Source organism: Dermacentor andersoni, chromosome 4, assembly GCF_023375885.2.
Source record: "Dermacentor andersoni chromosome 4, qqDerAnde1_hic_scaffold, whole genome shotgun sequence".
In the NCBI taxonomy this organism is placed as follows: Eukaryota; Metazoa; Arthropoda; class Arachnida; order Ixodida; family Ixodidae; genus Dermacentor; species Dermacentor andersoni.
The window spans coordinates 152,833,830-152,846,912 of record NC_092817.1 but is presented as its reverse complement, the minus strand read 5'-3'; the positions used below and the strand labels follow the sequence as shown (position 1 = coordinate 152,846,912).

Below are 13,083 nucleotides of genomic sequence, written 5' to 3'. Positions count from 1 at the left end.
CAAAGAGCGTGCAGCTGAGTACGCCACCTTGGGGTACCCCAGTTTCCTGTATGAATGTACGCGACAGTGCAGGACCTATTTTCACTCGAAATGTACGGTTCTCTAGGTAGCTCTCTATAATATTTAACATATTGCCGCGGATACCTAGCGCGGAAAGATCGCGCAGGATTCCGTACCGCCAGGTTGTGTCGTACGCTTTTTCCATATCCAGAAATACAGATAAGAAATATTGCTTGTGCACGAATGCATCGCGAATGCTCGCTTCGATGCGCACAAGATGATCGGTTGTAGATCGCCCTTCCCGAAAACCACACTGAAATGGGTCAAGCATTTTCCTGGACTCTAGGAGATGCACGAGACGGCGATTGATCATTTTTTCAAATACCTTACAAAGGCAGCTTGTCAGGGCTATCGGGCGGTAACTTGCCACTGAGGAAGGATCTTTGCCTTGTTTCAAAACCGGGATCACTATAGCTTCTTTCCATGCAGTCGGGAGGTATCCCGCAGCCCAAATGGTGTTGAAAAGTGTGACTAGTGTAACTTGGGTGTCTTTATGTAAGTTTTTGATCATTTCATACATGATCCTGTCAGATCCCGGTGCAGAGCTCTTGCATGCACTCAAGGCAGCTCTCAACTCGGCAATGCTAAAAGGACAGTTGTATGGTTCATTCTGTTGACATTTTCTCATGAGTGGCTTACATTCTTCTATTTGTTTGTATATGAGAAAGGATTGCGAGTAATGGTTGGCACTTGACACGCTCTCAAAGTGCTCCCCAAGTGAGTCCGCCTGATCTTGTAGGGTATCGCCTTCTGTGTTTACCAAAGGGAGTGCATGTGCTTGTCGCCCTCTTATCCTATTGACCCTGTTCCAGGCTTTCGCCTCATCTCTGAACGAGTTAATACTCGATAGAAACTTCTGCCAACTTTCTCGTCTGGCCTGTCGGCGGGTTCGCCTGCCTTCGGATTTTACTTTTTTAAAGTTGACTAGATTCTCTGCAGTGGGAGAAGCGCGTAGCAACCCCCACGCCCTGTTCTGTTTTTTACGAGCGATCCTACAATCGTCGTTCCACCATGGGACACGTCGTTTGCAGGCCAAGCCTTTTACTTCTGATATGCATTTAAATGCGACATCTATTATGAATGCTGTAAAAAACTCAACTGCAGCGTCAATTCCTAACGAAGACAGGTCGGCCCATGAGATACTAGTTAGAGATCGAAATTTCTCCCAATCAGCTGTCTCAATCTTCCACCTAGGAGCGTATGGTGGATATTCGTTTTCTTTATATGATCTTAGCAGTATAGGGAAGTGGTCGCTACCGTAAGGGTTGTCGGTAACTTCCCATTCAAGTTCAGGCAGTACCGACGGGGAGACTATACTAAGATCTATTGACGAAAAGGATCGGTTTGCAAGAGAGTAATATGTAGGTTCTTTCTTATTGATAAGGCACGCTCCAGAAGAAAAAAGGAACTGTTCAACAAGGCGACCTCGCGCATCTATACGAGAGTCGCCCCACAGGGAGCTGTGCGCATTGAAATCGCCAAGAAGAGCATAAGGTTCTGGCAATTCATCGATCAAGGAGTGAAATTCATGTTTGTTCAGTTGGTAGTGCGGGGGTATGTAAAGGGAGCAAATGGTGATGAGTTTGTTTAGTAGGACAACTCGAACCGCCACTGCTTCAAGGGGCGTTTGTAGCTGTAGAGGGTGACACGCAATACTTCTATGAGAAAGAATCGCAACACCACCCGATGATGCGACGGCATCATCGCGATCTTTGCGAAACGTAACATACGTACGGAGAAAGTTTGTGTGTTTAGATTTTAAGTGTGTTTCCTGTAAACACAGCACTTTTGGATTATGTTTGTGGATGAGTTCTTGCAAATCATCAAGGTTTCTAAGGAGGCCTCTGACGTTCCATTGTATGATTTGTGTATCCATATTTAATGTAAATTAGTGCTGTGTGTACGGAAACGGAAAGATGCCTTAGATTACAGAGCCCTTTCGAGGCCCTGTAATTGGTGTTTTGTTCTTTTTGAAGCGTTCGAGTGATTCTCGACGCTCCTTAGGCGCCTGGTGCGCCTTGAGGATAGGTGTGGTGTCCATTGCCTCTTGTGAGGCGCCGGACACGTGCTCTTGCGAGCGGGAAGTTTTCAGAGGGAGTCCAGCCTTGGAGGGCAAGACCCCTGCGCCCACCAGCCCGGAGGTCGATGGGACTCCCTGAGGGATTTGGCTGCGCTGGCCGTTGCCAGCGCTGGAAGGGGCCTCGGAGGTTGGGGCAGCCTCGGCTGCACCCACCTTCGGGGTGGATGGTCCCTTCTCCTCGGTTGACGGAGCAGCGCTAGCTGCAACCGCCGCGGGGGCAGATGGCGTGACTGCCGACTCACTGCTTGTGGGTCGGACAGCCGCCGGAGGCCGTTGTGACGCTGCCCCCTGACGCGCCACTTCGGCAAAGCTGGCCTTAGGAAGGTATGCAACCCGCCTGCGTGCCTCTTTGAATGATATGTTTTCTTTTACTTTTATGGTCACAATTTCTTTTTCTTTTTTCCAGGACGGGCAGGACCGCGAGTATGCGGCATGCTCGCCATCACAGTTGACACAATGTGGAGTGTTCTGGCATGTTTCGGAGGAATGTTCTTTGTCACTGCACTTGGCACAAGTCAGCCGGCCTCGACAGTTCTGTGAACTGTGACCGAACCTTTGGCACTTAAAGCATCTAAGGGGATTGGGAACGTATGGCCTAACACGAAGTTTGATATAACCGGCCTCGATGGACTCGGGAAGGACACTTGAGCCGAAGGTGAGTATCAGGTGTTTCGTTTTGATCTCTTTTCCATCTCGCCTCATCTTAATTCGCTTAACATTGATAACATTCTGGTCACTGAAGCCCTCCAAGAGTTCAGCCTCAGTGAGCTCCATCATGTCATCGTCAGAGACAACACCACGGGTGGTGTTCATCGTGCGGTGCGGGGTGATAATTATTTGGGTTTCCCCAAATGAAACAAGTGTTGACAATTTTTCATACTGTTTTTGATTGCGGAGCTCCAAGAGGAGATCTCCGCTTGCCATCCTCGACGCCTTATATCCAGGACCAAAGACTTCAGTCAATGACTTGGAAACAAGGAAGGGTGAGATTGTTCGTACTGGTTTATCTGGTTTTGCAGAATGAATCACGTGGAAACGTGGGAAGGATTCTTTTTGCCGTCCAAAAAACTGGAATACTTCATCGGTGCGCCCTCTTTTCTGAGGGCGATCAGGAAGTGCAGGGAAGGAACTAGCCATAGAATAAATGTAATTTTCGGCAATAACGCCAACCACCCACCATGGAGCCCTACAAGGGGACGCTACAGGGACTGTAAAAAACAGGTCCTGTATGCGCCAGCTGTACGTTATCACTATAACCAAATATGAGATAACCTAGGTTGGCTATTCACACAAGGTTAACCCTTGCTGCCTGGAAAAATTGGAAGTGAGCGGAAGTTAGGAGAAGACAGGAAAGATGGAAAGTGAGGGAAAGACGAAGGTTGGAGGGAGAGCGAGAGACAGGAAAAGGCAACTACCGATTTCCCCGGGTGGGTCAGTCCGGGGGTGCCGTCTACGTGAAGCAGAGGCCAAAGATGTGTGTTGCCTCCGCCGGGGGGCCTTAAAGGTCCGAACACCCGGCATCGGCTCAACCTCCAGGATCCCCCTTTCCCCGGACACGGCTAAGCCGCGCACGGCTACACGCGGGAGGGTCCAACCCTCGTGTGCTCGGGTACGTGGTGGCGCAACACACCAAACGCCTGCTTACGCAGACGCCCCTGCGGGGATAAAAACTTTTAAAGGGGGTCGGGTAACCTCAGCGGCCATCCTTGCCAGGGCAAGGATCTCGAGGCTCCTAACCAATCAAATAATGTCCTCAGCCTTTTTCTCAGAAATGAGAAGTGGCTGTGGTGCATGAGGTGAAGTACTGCGGGATGATTTACATATTTTTAAGAATACCAGCTTCTGTTAAAAATCTAAGAACGCTAGACATATCTACAATTGCATTATCACTCAAGAGCAGTGCGGGGTGAAAAGGGATGCATTGGTTATAAAACGGGGAAAAGCACTTTTTCCGTAGCTTTTCCAGTTTACAGCATGAAATTAAAATGTGATTGACTGTAAGTTCATCTCCACAAGTGCAAATTGGTTTGTCTTCTTTCTTCAGCAGAAAGTTGTGTGTAATGTGGGTGTGACCTATACGGAGACGGCAGATAATGACTTCCTTGAAACGCTTCTGGTGCACGCATGACTTCCATTCACCTAGAACTGGTTTTATTAATTGTAGCTTGTTATTTAGTTCGTTGTTCCAAGTGGACTGCCATTTTTCTCTTGCATTACTATGTAGTAAGTTCATGCAATCTCTATAGGGCATATTTACATTCTTAATTTGCTTGCCGTAAGCTTGAGCAGCGCACAAATCCGCTCTTTCATTGCCTTTTATGCCGACATGACTTGGTACCCAGCAGAGCCTGATGTTTTGGCCTTGAGCTGTGGCTGCTGTAATGCTGTGTATGAGGTCTCCAAGCAGAGGAGCCGTTGCATTTCCAGAATGAAAGGCCGTGAGCACACTCAGTGAGTCTGTGTAAATAACACTGTTGGTAAGTCTCTCATTTACTATTTTTTCTATGGCTACACAGATGGCATAACTTTCCGCAGTGAAGATGGAAGCACACTGTGGAAGTCTTACTATTTTAGTCCAATTCCCCTGTACAGCTGCGCTTCCTACATAAGCATCTGTTTTTGAACCGTCTGTGTAAAAAGCTGCAAAATTAGTGTACTTTTCTTCAAGTGTGAGGAATTCTTGTATTATATGTTGTTGCGGAATTTGTTTTTTACGGAAGCGTGTCAGAGTGAAATCACAGATTTCAGGAAAATTGTGCCATGGCGGCAGTGGACCTCGCCTGTCTCAGGAAGTATATGAAGAAATACGAAAGCAGATTTGGATTCAATGCAGCAGTGCTTTCTGGCATATCAAGAAAAAACGCAAGAGATGACTGAATTTGAGTGCCATGGTGGCCTTATTGTCGATGAGATGAAGCTTGCAGAAAACTTCGCTGTTGCAAGTGGCTCTGGTAAAGTGGACAGGTTTGTTGATCTTGGCACCTACACTCCTGAGGCTGACAAGACAGTTACTTGTGACCATAGACTAGTTATTATGTTTCAGCTTCTTTCAGGGTTATGGCATCAAATCCTTGGTGCTTTCGCTTCTAAGGGAAATGTTAAAGCACCGTTGCTCTCGAAGATTCTTTTGGAAGCTGTGCTGCTTTCTGAAAATGCTGGTCTTAAGCTTGACTACGTCACCAGTGATGGGGCGTCATGGAATCGGGCAATGTAGCGCAATTTTGGCATTTCAGCAAGCTCAAAAGCTATCAAACCATCGACAGCCCATCCTTGTGGAGATGACAGACGCCTTTTCTTCTTCTCCGACTTTCCACACTTAGTAAAATGTGTCCGCAATGGCTTCATCAAGGCAGGATGATGATGATATGTGGTTTTTTAATGGCGCAAGGGCCAGTTATGGCCAAAGAGCGCCATGTCCGTGTTAATGAGTTTGCAATGAAATCATGAGTTCGATGAAGTTGGTGTGACGTGGCTGTAGAGGGGCCTTAAAAATGTTCGCGCTAAAGTGCGCAAAATCTGTACAATAAGATTATGGCGATGTCTTATGACGTGTACTATGAACATTTAAGGTGCATTTAAAAAGAATGATACGATGTGTGAAAATATATATGGTTATAAGATATGCTAGAGCACTGCTGCCTCCTTAGATCCCTTGAAGAGCAAGGGCCTGGAGGCATGTGCTATGCAAAAGTGTTATCGCAATGGCATCCTCTGGAGGGAGGATGCTCTACGAATTTAATGGGCATATAACGTGTAGTACGACATCATTTAAATAGTTGAGGATTGCCTTGGTGTCAAAAAGCGGTTCCTCGTCGAGAAACATAGCCGGGTGTAGAGGGATGTTATAATGGTAAGCAAGCGGAAAATGTTTCTTTCTCTCCGTTTCGGCTTCCCGACACTCCAGGAGCACGTGGAGGACGGGAAGCCTCTCACCGCATCTGCCACAGGTTGGAGGTTCACTTTCAGTAAGCAGGTAGCTATGGGTGCCAAATGTGTGTCCTATTCTGAGGCGACAGAATAGGACATCTGTTCGCCGAGATTTTGTTGGGGAGGGCCAAAAACCTAACTGGGGCTTTATAACGTGCAGTTTGTTATTTGTTTGCGCGTCCCACGTGCACTGCCAGTGGTCTCGCAATCTCCTTCGCAAGAAAGGCCTCAGATCTGTGACAGGCACCGCAGCGGTAGGGTTACCAGCTTGCAATGTGATTGACGTGGCCATCTCGTCCGCGAGAACGTTACCTTCGATTCCCCTATGGCCAGGGACCCAGCATATTATGATGTTCTGGTTAGATGAGTACGCTTTACACAATACCGAATACAGATAATTGAATACGGGATTTTTATGTTTGTAGAGTGACATTAGGGCCTTCACGACGCTTAGAGAGTCTGTATAGATCGCTGCTTTTGGAAGTTTTGATCTTCTTATATGCTTCACAGCAGAGAGTAATGCGTAGGCCTCGGCCGTAAAGATGCTTGTTTCCGGATGCAGTACATCGGATTCCGAGAAGGATGGGCCGACGGCTGCATAGGATACCCCGGCATTTGACTTCGAAGCGTCTGTGTAGAACGCTGCGCAGGATTGTTTGTACTGCAGTTCTAGGAAATGCATTCTAATTTCGGCCTCAGGAGCGTGCTTTGTAACTTTTATAAAGGATATGTCACATTGTATCACCTGCCACTCCCAAGGAGGTAAGAGCTTGGTTAGGTGCATTAAGCAATGCTCGAGGAGTGGGACACGCATTTCATCGCTAATCTCCTTCACACGCAGCGAGAAAGGCTGTCTTATGGAGGGGCGATTGCTGAAAAGTGTAGCGTACGTCATATCGGTAACGGTATGAAAACATGGATGTTCAGGATTGGAGCGTACTTTAAGGAAATATGTAAAGCTAATGTATGATCTCTGTAGGTGGAGAGACCATTCATTCGATTCGGCATATAAGCTTTGAATCGGGCTTGTTCTGAAAGCGCCAGTAGCTAAGCGGATGCCCAAATGGTGGACAGGATCCAGCATCCTTAGCGCGCTCGGGGCGGCAGAGTTGTATACTACGGCACCATAATCCAATCGAGACCGAATTAGGCTCTTGTATAGGTTCATTAAACACTTCCTGTCACTACCCCATGTAGTCTGGGATAGAAGTTTCATTAAGTTCATTGTTTTTAGACATTTTTCTTTCAGATATTTAATGTGTGGAATGAAAGTGAGTCTGTAATGAAGTATAATACCCAGAAATTTGTGCTCTTTGTTGACAGGTATTTGGTGTCCACACAGTTCTAAGGAAGGATCCGGAAACAGGCCTCTCTTTCTTGTAAAAAGAACGCAAGAGCTTTTGTGGGGGTTGATTTTAAATCCGTTTTTGTCTGCCCACTTGGAAATCTTGTTCAAGCCCTGTTGCACCTGTCTCTCGCATACTGAGAGGTTACAGGATTTGAAGCCGATTTGAATGTCGTCAACGTAGACAGAATAAAGAATGGCAGGTGGTAGCGAAGCACGAAGCGAGTTCATCTTCACGATGAAGAGCGTACAACTCAGCACGCCTCCCTGTGGCACACCTGTTTCTTGTGTGAAAGGTCGCGACAATACGTTGCCGATTTTCACTCGGAAGATTCGATTCAACAAATAGGTTTCAATTATTTTCAGCATATTGCCACAGATGCCCATTTCCAACAAGTCTCGCAAGATGCCGTAGCGCCATGTTGTGTCATATGCCTTCTCCATGTCAAGGAATATTGACATGAAAAACTGCTTATGTACAAATGCGTCCCGAATATATCCTTCAATGCGTACAAGGTGATCTGCTGTCGACCGGCCTTCTCTGAAGCCACACTGATAGGGATCAAGTATATTATTGAGTTCAAGGAAGTGTATGAGTCTGTGATTAATCATTTTTTCAAAAACCTTACACAGGCAGCTTGTAAGAGCTATTGGGCGATAGCTTGCCGCCGTGGATGGGTCTTTCCCCTGCTTCAAAACAGGGACCACAATTGCTTCTTTCCATGCAGTTGGAAAGTATCCCGCAGCCCAAATAGTGTTGAAAATTGTGAGTAGTGTAACTTCGGTGTCATTGTGTAGGTTTTTGATCATTTCATACATAATTCTGTCAGAACCCGGTGCGGAGCTCTTGCATGATCTCAAGGCAGCTCTGAACTCGGCAATACTAAATGGACAGTTGTATGGTTCATTCTTTCGACATTTTCCTATGAGTGGCTTACATTCTTCTATTTGTTTGTATTTTAGAAAGGATCGCGAATAATTTGTTAGACTTGACACGCTCTCAAAATACTCCCCAAGTGAGTCTGCCTGGTCTTTCAGTGTATCGCCCTGTGTGTTTACCAGAGGGAGTGAATATGTTTGGCGCCCTCTAATCCTATTCACCCTGTTCCAGGCTTTGGCCTCATCTCTAAACGAGTTAATACTCGATAAATACTTCTGCCAGCTTTCTCTTCTGGCCTGCCTGCGGGTTCTCCTGCCTTGAGATTTTACTTTCTTAAAGTTAATAAGATTCTCTGCAGTGGGGGAAGCGCGTAGCAACCCCCACGCTTTGTTCTGTTTCTTACGAGCAATCCTACATTCGTCGTTCCACCACGGGAGACGCCGTCTGCATGCCAAACCATTTCCTTCAGATATGCATTTAGATGCGGCATCTATTATGAACGCTGTAATATACTCCACAGCGGCATCAATTTCTAGAGAAGACATATCAGCCCATGAGATGCTAGATAGATTTCGAAATTTCTCCCAGTCGGCTGTATCTATCTTCCACCTAGGAGCTTGTGGAGGAAATTCATTTTCTTTGGATGTTCTTAGCAGTACGGGGAAGTGATCGCTCCCGTAAGGATTGCTCATAACTTCCATTCGAGTTCGGGCAGTATAGACGCGGAAACTATACTAAGATCTATTGACGAAAAGGTTCTGTTTGCAAGAGAGTAATATGTGGGTTCTTTCTTATTTAGAAGGCACGCACCTGAAGAAAAAAGGAACTGTTCAACGAGACGACCTCGCGCGTCTGTACGAGAGTCGCCCCACAGGGAGCTGTGCGCATTGAAATCGCCAAGAACAACATAAGGTTCTGGCAATTCATCTATGAAGGACTGAAATTCAGGTTTGTTTAGTTTGTAATGTGGGGGTATGTAAAGTGAGCAAATAGTGATGAGTTTGTTTAGCAGGACAACTCGAACCCCCACTGCTTCGAGGGCCGTTCGTAGCTGCAAACGTTGACACGCTATGCTTTTTTGAATTACAATGGCAACGCCACCCGATGATGCGAGAGCATCATCGCGGTCTTTGCGAAAAGTAACGTGTTGTCGAAGAAAATTTGTGTGTTTTGGTTTTAAGTGTGTTTCCTGTAAACACAGCACTTTTGGATTGTGTTGGTAGATGAGTTCTTGTAGATCATCGAGATTCCTAAGAAGACCTCTGACATTGCATTGAATGATTTGTGTATCTATATTAAAGAAAAAATTGGTGCTGTGTTTACGGAAACGGTGGTGACGTCTTAGGTTACAGAGCTCTTTCGAGGCCCTGTAACGGGAGTTCTGCCCTTTTTGAAGCGTTCGAGGGAGCCTCGCCGCTCCTTAGGCGCTTGGTGCGCCTTGAGGATAGGTGTTGTGTCCATTGCCTCTTGTGAGGCGCCGGACACGTGCTCTTGGGAGCGAGATGTTTCCCGAGAGAGTCCCGCCTTGGAGGGCAAGACCCCTGCGCCCACCAGCCCAGAGGTCGATGGGGCACCCTGCGGGATTTGGCTGCGCCGGCTGTTGCCAGCGCTGGAAGGGGCCGGGGAGGTTGGGACAGCCTCGGCGGCGGCCACCTTCGGCGTCGGTGGTCCCTCATTTTGGGTCGACGGAGCAGCGCTAGCTGCAACCGCCGCGGGGGCAGATGGCGTAACTGCCGACTCACTGCATGTGGGTCGGACAGCCGCCGGAGGCCGTTGTGACGCTGCCCCCTGACGCGCCACATCGGCAAAGGTTTTCTTGGGCAGGTACGATACCCGCCTGCGTGCCTCCTTGAAACTTATATTTTCCTTTACTTTAACTGTTACAATTTCCTTTTCTTTTTTCCAGGATGGGCACGCCCGCGAGTACGCGGCGTGCTCCCCACCACAGTTTACACAGTGGAGAGCATTCTCAGAAGCTTCAGATGTGTGTTCGTGGGCACTGCATTTTGCACATGTCTGGCGGCCTCGGCAGCTCTGCGAGCTGTGGCCGAAGCGCTGGCATTTGAAACATCGGAGTGGGTTTGGCACGTACGGCCTGACACGGAGCTTGATGTACCCGGCCTCGATTGATTCGGGCAAGATACTTGATCCAAAAGTAATTATTAGGTGTTTCGTCTGAATCTCTTTTCCATCCCGCCTCATCTTAATTCTTCTGACATTGATCACATTTTGTTCGCTGAAACCCTCCAGTAGTTCCGCTTCAGTCAGCTCAAGCAAATCATCATCTGACACAACACCACGGGTGGTGTTCATTGTACGGTGCGGGGTTACTGTTATGGGGGTCTCTCCAAATGACACTAGTTGCGGTAGTTTCTCATACTGTTTTACATCGCGGAGCTCCAAGAGGAGGTCGCCGCTTGCCATCCTCGACACCTTGTAACCTGGACCAAAAATATCAGTTAGGGACTTTGAAACAAGGAATGGTGAGATGTTTCGCACTGCTTTGTTTGGCTTTTCAGAATGAATAACATGGAAGTGGGGAAAGTTCTGGGTTTGGCGTCCAAAAAACTTGAAGACATCTTCGGTGCGCCCTCGTTTCTGAGGGCGATCAGTAAGGGAGGGGAAAGAAGTTTCCATGAAAAAATGTATGCATTCGGCAACAGCGCCGACCGCCCACCACGGAGCCCAACAAGGGGACGCGGCAGAGCTTGCGTACAAGTCTGCACGACGCCAGTCGTACGCCGTCACTATAACCGAATATGGTGTACCCAAGGTTGGATAGCCACACAGGGTTAACCCTTGCCGCCAGGAGAAAGGAAGTAAAAAGAAGAGAGAAGGAGACAGGAAAGGTCAAAAAGTGAGAGATAAAGACGAAGATTCGAGGAGGGAGAGACAGGAAAAGGCGACTGCCGATGTCCTCCAGGTGGGTCAGCCTGGAGGTGCCGTCTATGTGAAGCCGAGGCCGAAGAGGTGTGTTGCCTCCGCCGGGGGGCCTTAAAGGTCCAGACACCCAGCATCGGCTCAACCCCCAGGATCCCCTTTTCCCCAGACACGGCTAAGCCGCGCACGGCTACACGCGGGAGGGTCCAACCCTCGTGTGCTCGGGTACGTGGTGTCGCAACACACCAAACGCCTGCTTACGCAGACGCCCCTGCGGGGTCATCAAGGCAGGCTTCAACACCAGAGGGGCATGTGGACGTAAGGCCCATCAAGACAGCCCATGACCATGATAAGTGTCAAGTCGCATTGAAAGCAATGCCAAAAATAACTAATGTCCACTTGAGTCCTAATAACTTTGAAAAAAAAAAATGAAGGTCAATTTGGCATTCCACCTGTTTAGCCCACAAGTTCTGCATGGCTTGTTTTCGTACAAGAACAAAATTGCAGATTCCTGTGACCACGCCGATGCTACAGCAAAGTTTGTCACCTTCATGCATAATCTGATCGATGCAATGACATCGAGAGTGCCATCAAGCTCACTCAGGCCGAACTCGAAAAAAGATGTGTTGAAAAAAGCCCTTGTATATATTGATGAGTGGGAAGCGAACACAGGGCCTTCAAAGGCTGGTTTCCTGTCACCTGGCACTGCCGAGGGGCTTAGAGTAACTTTGAAAGCCACTCTGGAACTCTTGGCCTACCTCAACGAAAAAATTGGCTACAAGTACCTTTTAACTTCAAGGCTTAGTCAAGATGCAATTGAAAAGCTTTTTGGCATAATATGCCAATTTAATGGCTGCAATGATCACCCGACATCGGCCCAGTTCCTCACAGCAGTGAACTGCCTTAGCTTTTATAATCTGGTAAAAGCTCCATGTACTGGGAATTGCGCAGGCAGAACGCTCGAGGCTCTAGTTGGGACAGCTGAATTAGCAAGCCACGTCGACACCCTGCTGGACTCTGGTAAACTGGACGGAGCGTCTAGCATTCTCCAGACCTCTCCCACCCCATTAGCGCCCGATCGCATACATCCAGAGCAAACAAGCGACGCCAGACTGGTGTACTACCTGGCAGGATATGTTGCACGACGAAAGGTCCTCGCAACAAAATGCCGAGATTGCTTCGATGCTCTCCTTACACCACCAGAGAACGCAGAAAAGCAACTTTCATCCTTCACAGCATTCTGTGACCAAGGCGCCCTGCTGTATCCGACACGTGAGCTGTTTACTTTTGTTGAAGCACTGGAGGACTCTTTCACCATTTGGTTTAGCTGGAACAAGTTGCACAGAGATAGCATCACAGAGATTATGCAGCACATGCAACAAATGCCACACGTTGGCAGTGTTGCCCATAAGGAAGCACTGACAAGCAGTATTGTAATGTTTTTCATCATGACACGTCTTCACTTCTACACAAAGTCTCTGAACAAAGACCGCACTTCCACAAGGGAGAAGAAAAAACATGTGAAACTTAGCAGAACAACTTGAGGACCATGCGGAGATGCGCGTTCAGCTATGTCTTGTTGAATTTTCTCTGAAGTGTGTTTTGTATATTACTAATCTACCTGAAACTAATGTGACATTTAAGAAACCTCTAATTACCATGAATTTTGTTATCAGGTGAATGATTTATTGTTCAGTGTAAAAGCAATAAACAGTTCCATCAGGAATGTACAGTAGGGACCATACGTTTTCCACTTTTATTTGCATGAAACTAATCACATTATTTGGACGAATCCAGCACAATACTTATTTTACAATTAAATAATGATCAGCGCTCAGAGAAACGTCTAGTTATAATTTCATACGCGTTGGACATCCACTTTAATTCCAAGCCATTTCTTCAATAAGAATC

The 13,083-nt window shown here is 47.4% G+C and overlaps 2 protein-coding genes across 2 annotated transcripts in view; one reads left to right on the top strand and one right to left on the bottom strand.

The window, feature by feature from the left end:
• Positions 1–13,083, bottom strand: part of LOC140217385 (uncharacterized) — a 362,995-nt gene that overhangs the window by 181,745 nt on the left and 168,167 nt on the right. The window lies entirely within an intron of this gene.
• The window catches only part of LOC140217386 (BEN domain-containing protein 5-like), a 386,196-nt gene continuing 375,379 nt past the window's right edge, over positions 2,267–13,083 (top strand). Inside the window, exon 1 of the mRNA XM_072287958.1 lies at positions 2,267–2,795. Coding sequence (XP_072144059.1) covers positions 2,766–2,795 — 30 coding nt within the window. The 5' untranslated portion in view covers positions 2,267–2,765. The remainder of the gene's footprint in view (positions 2,796–13,083) is intronic.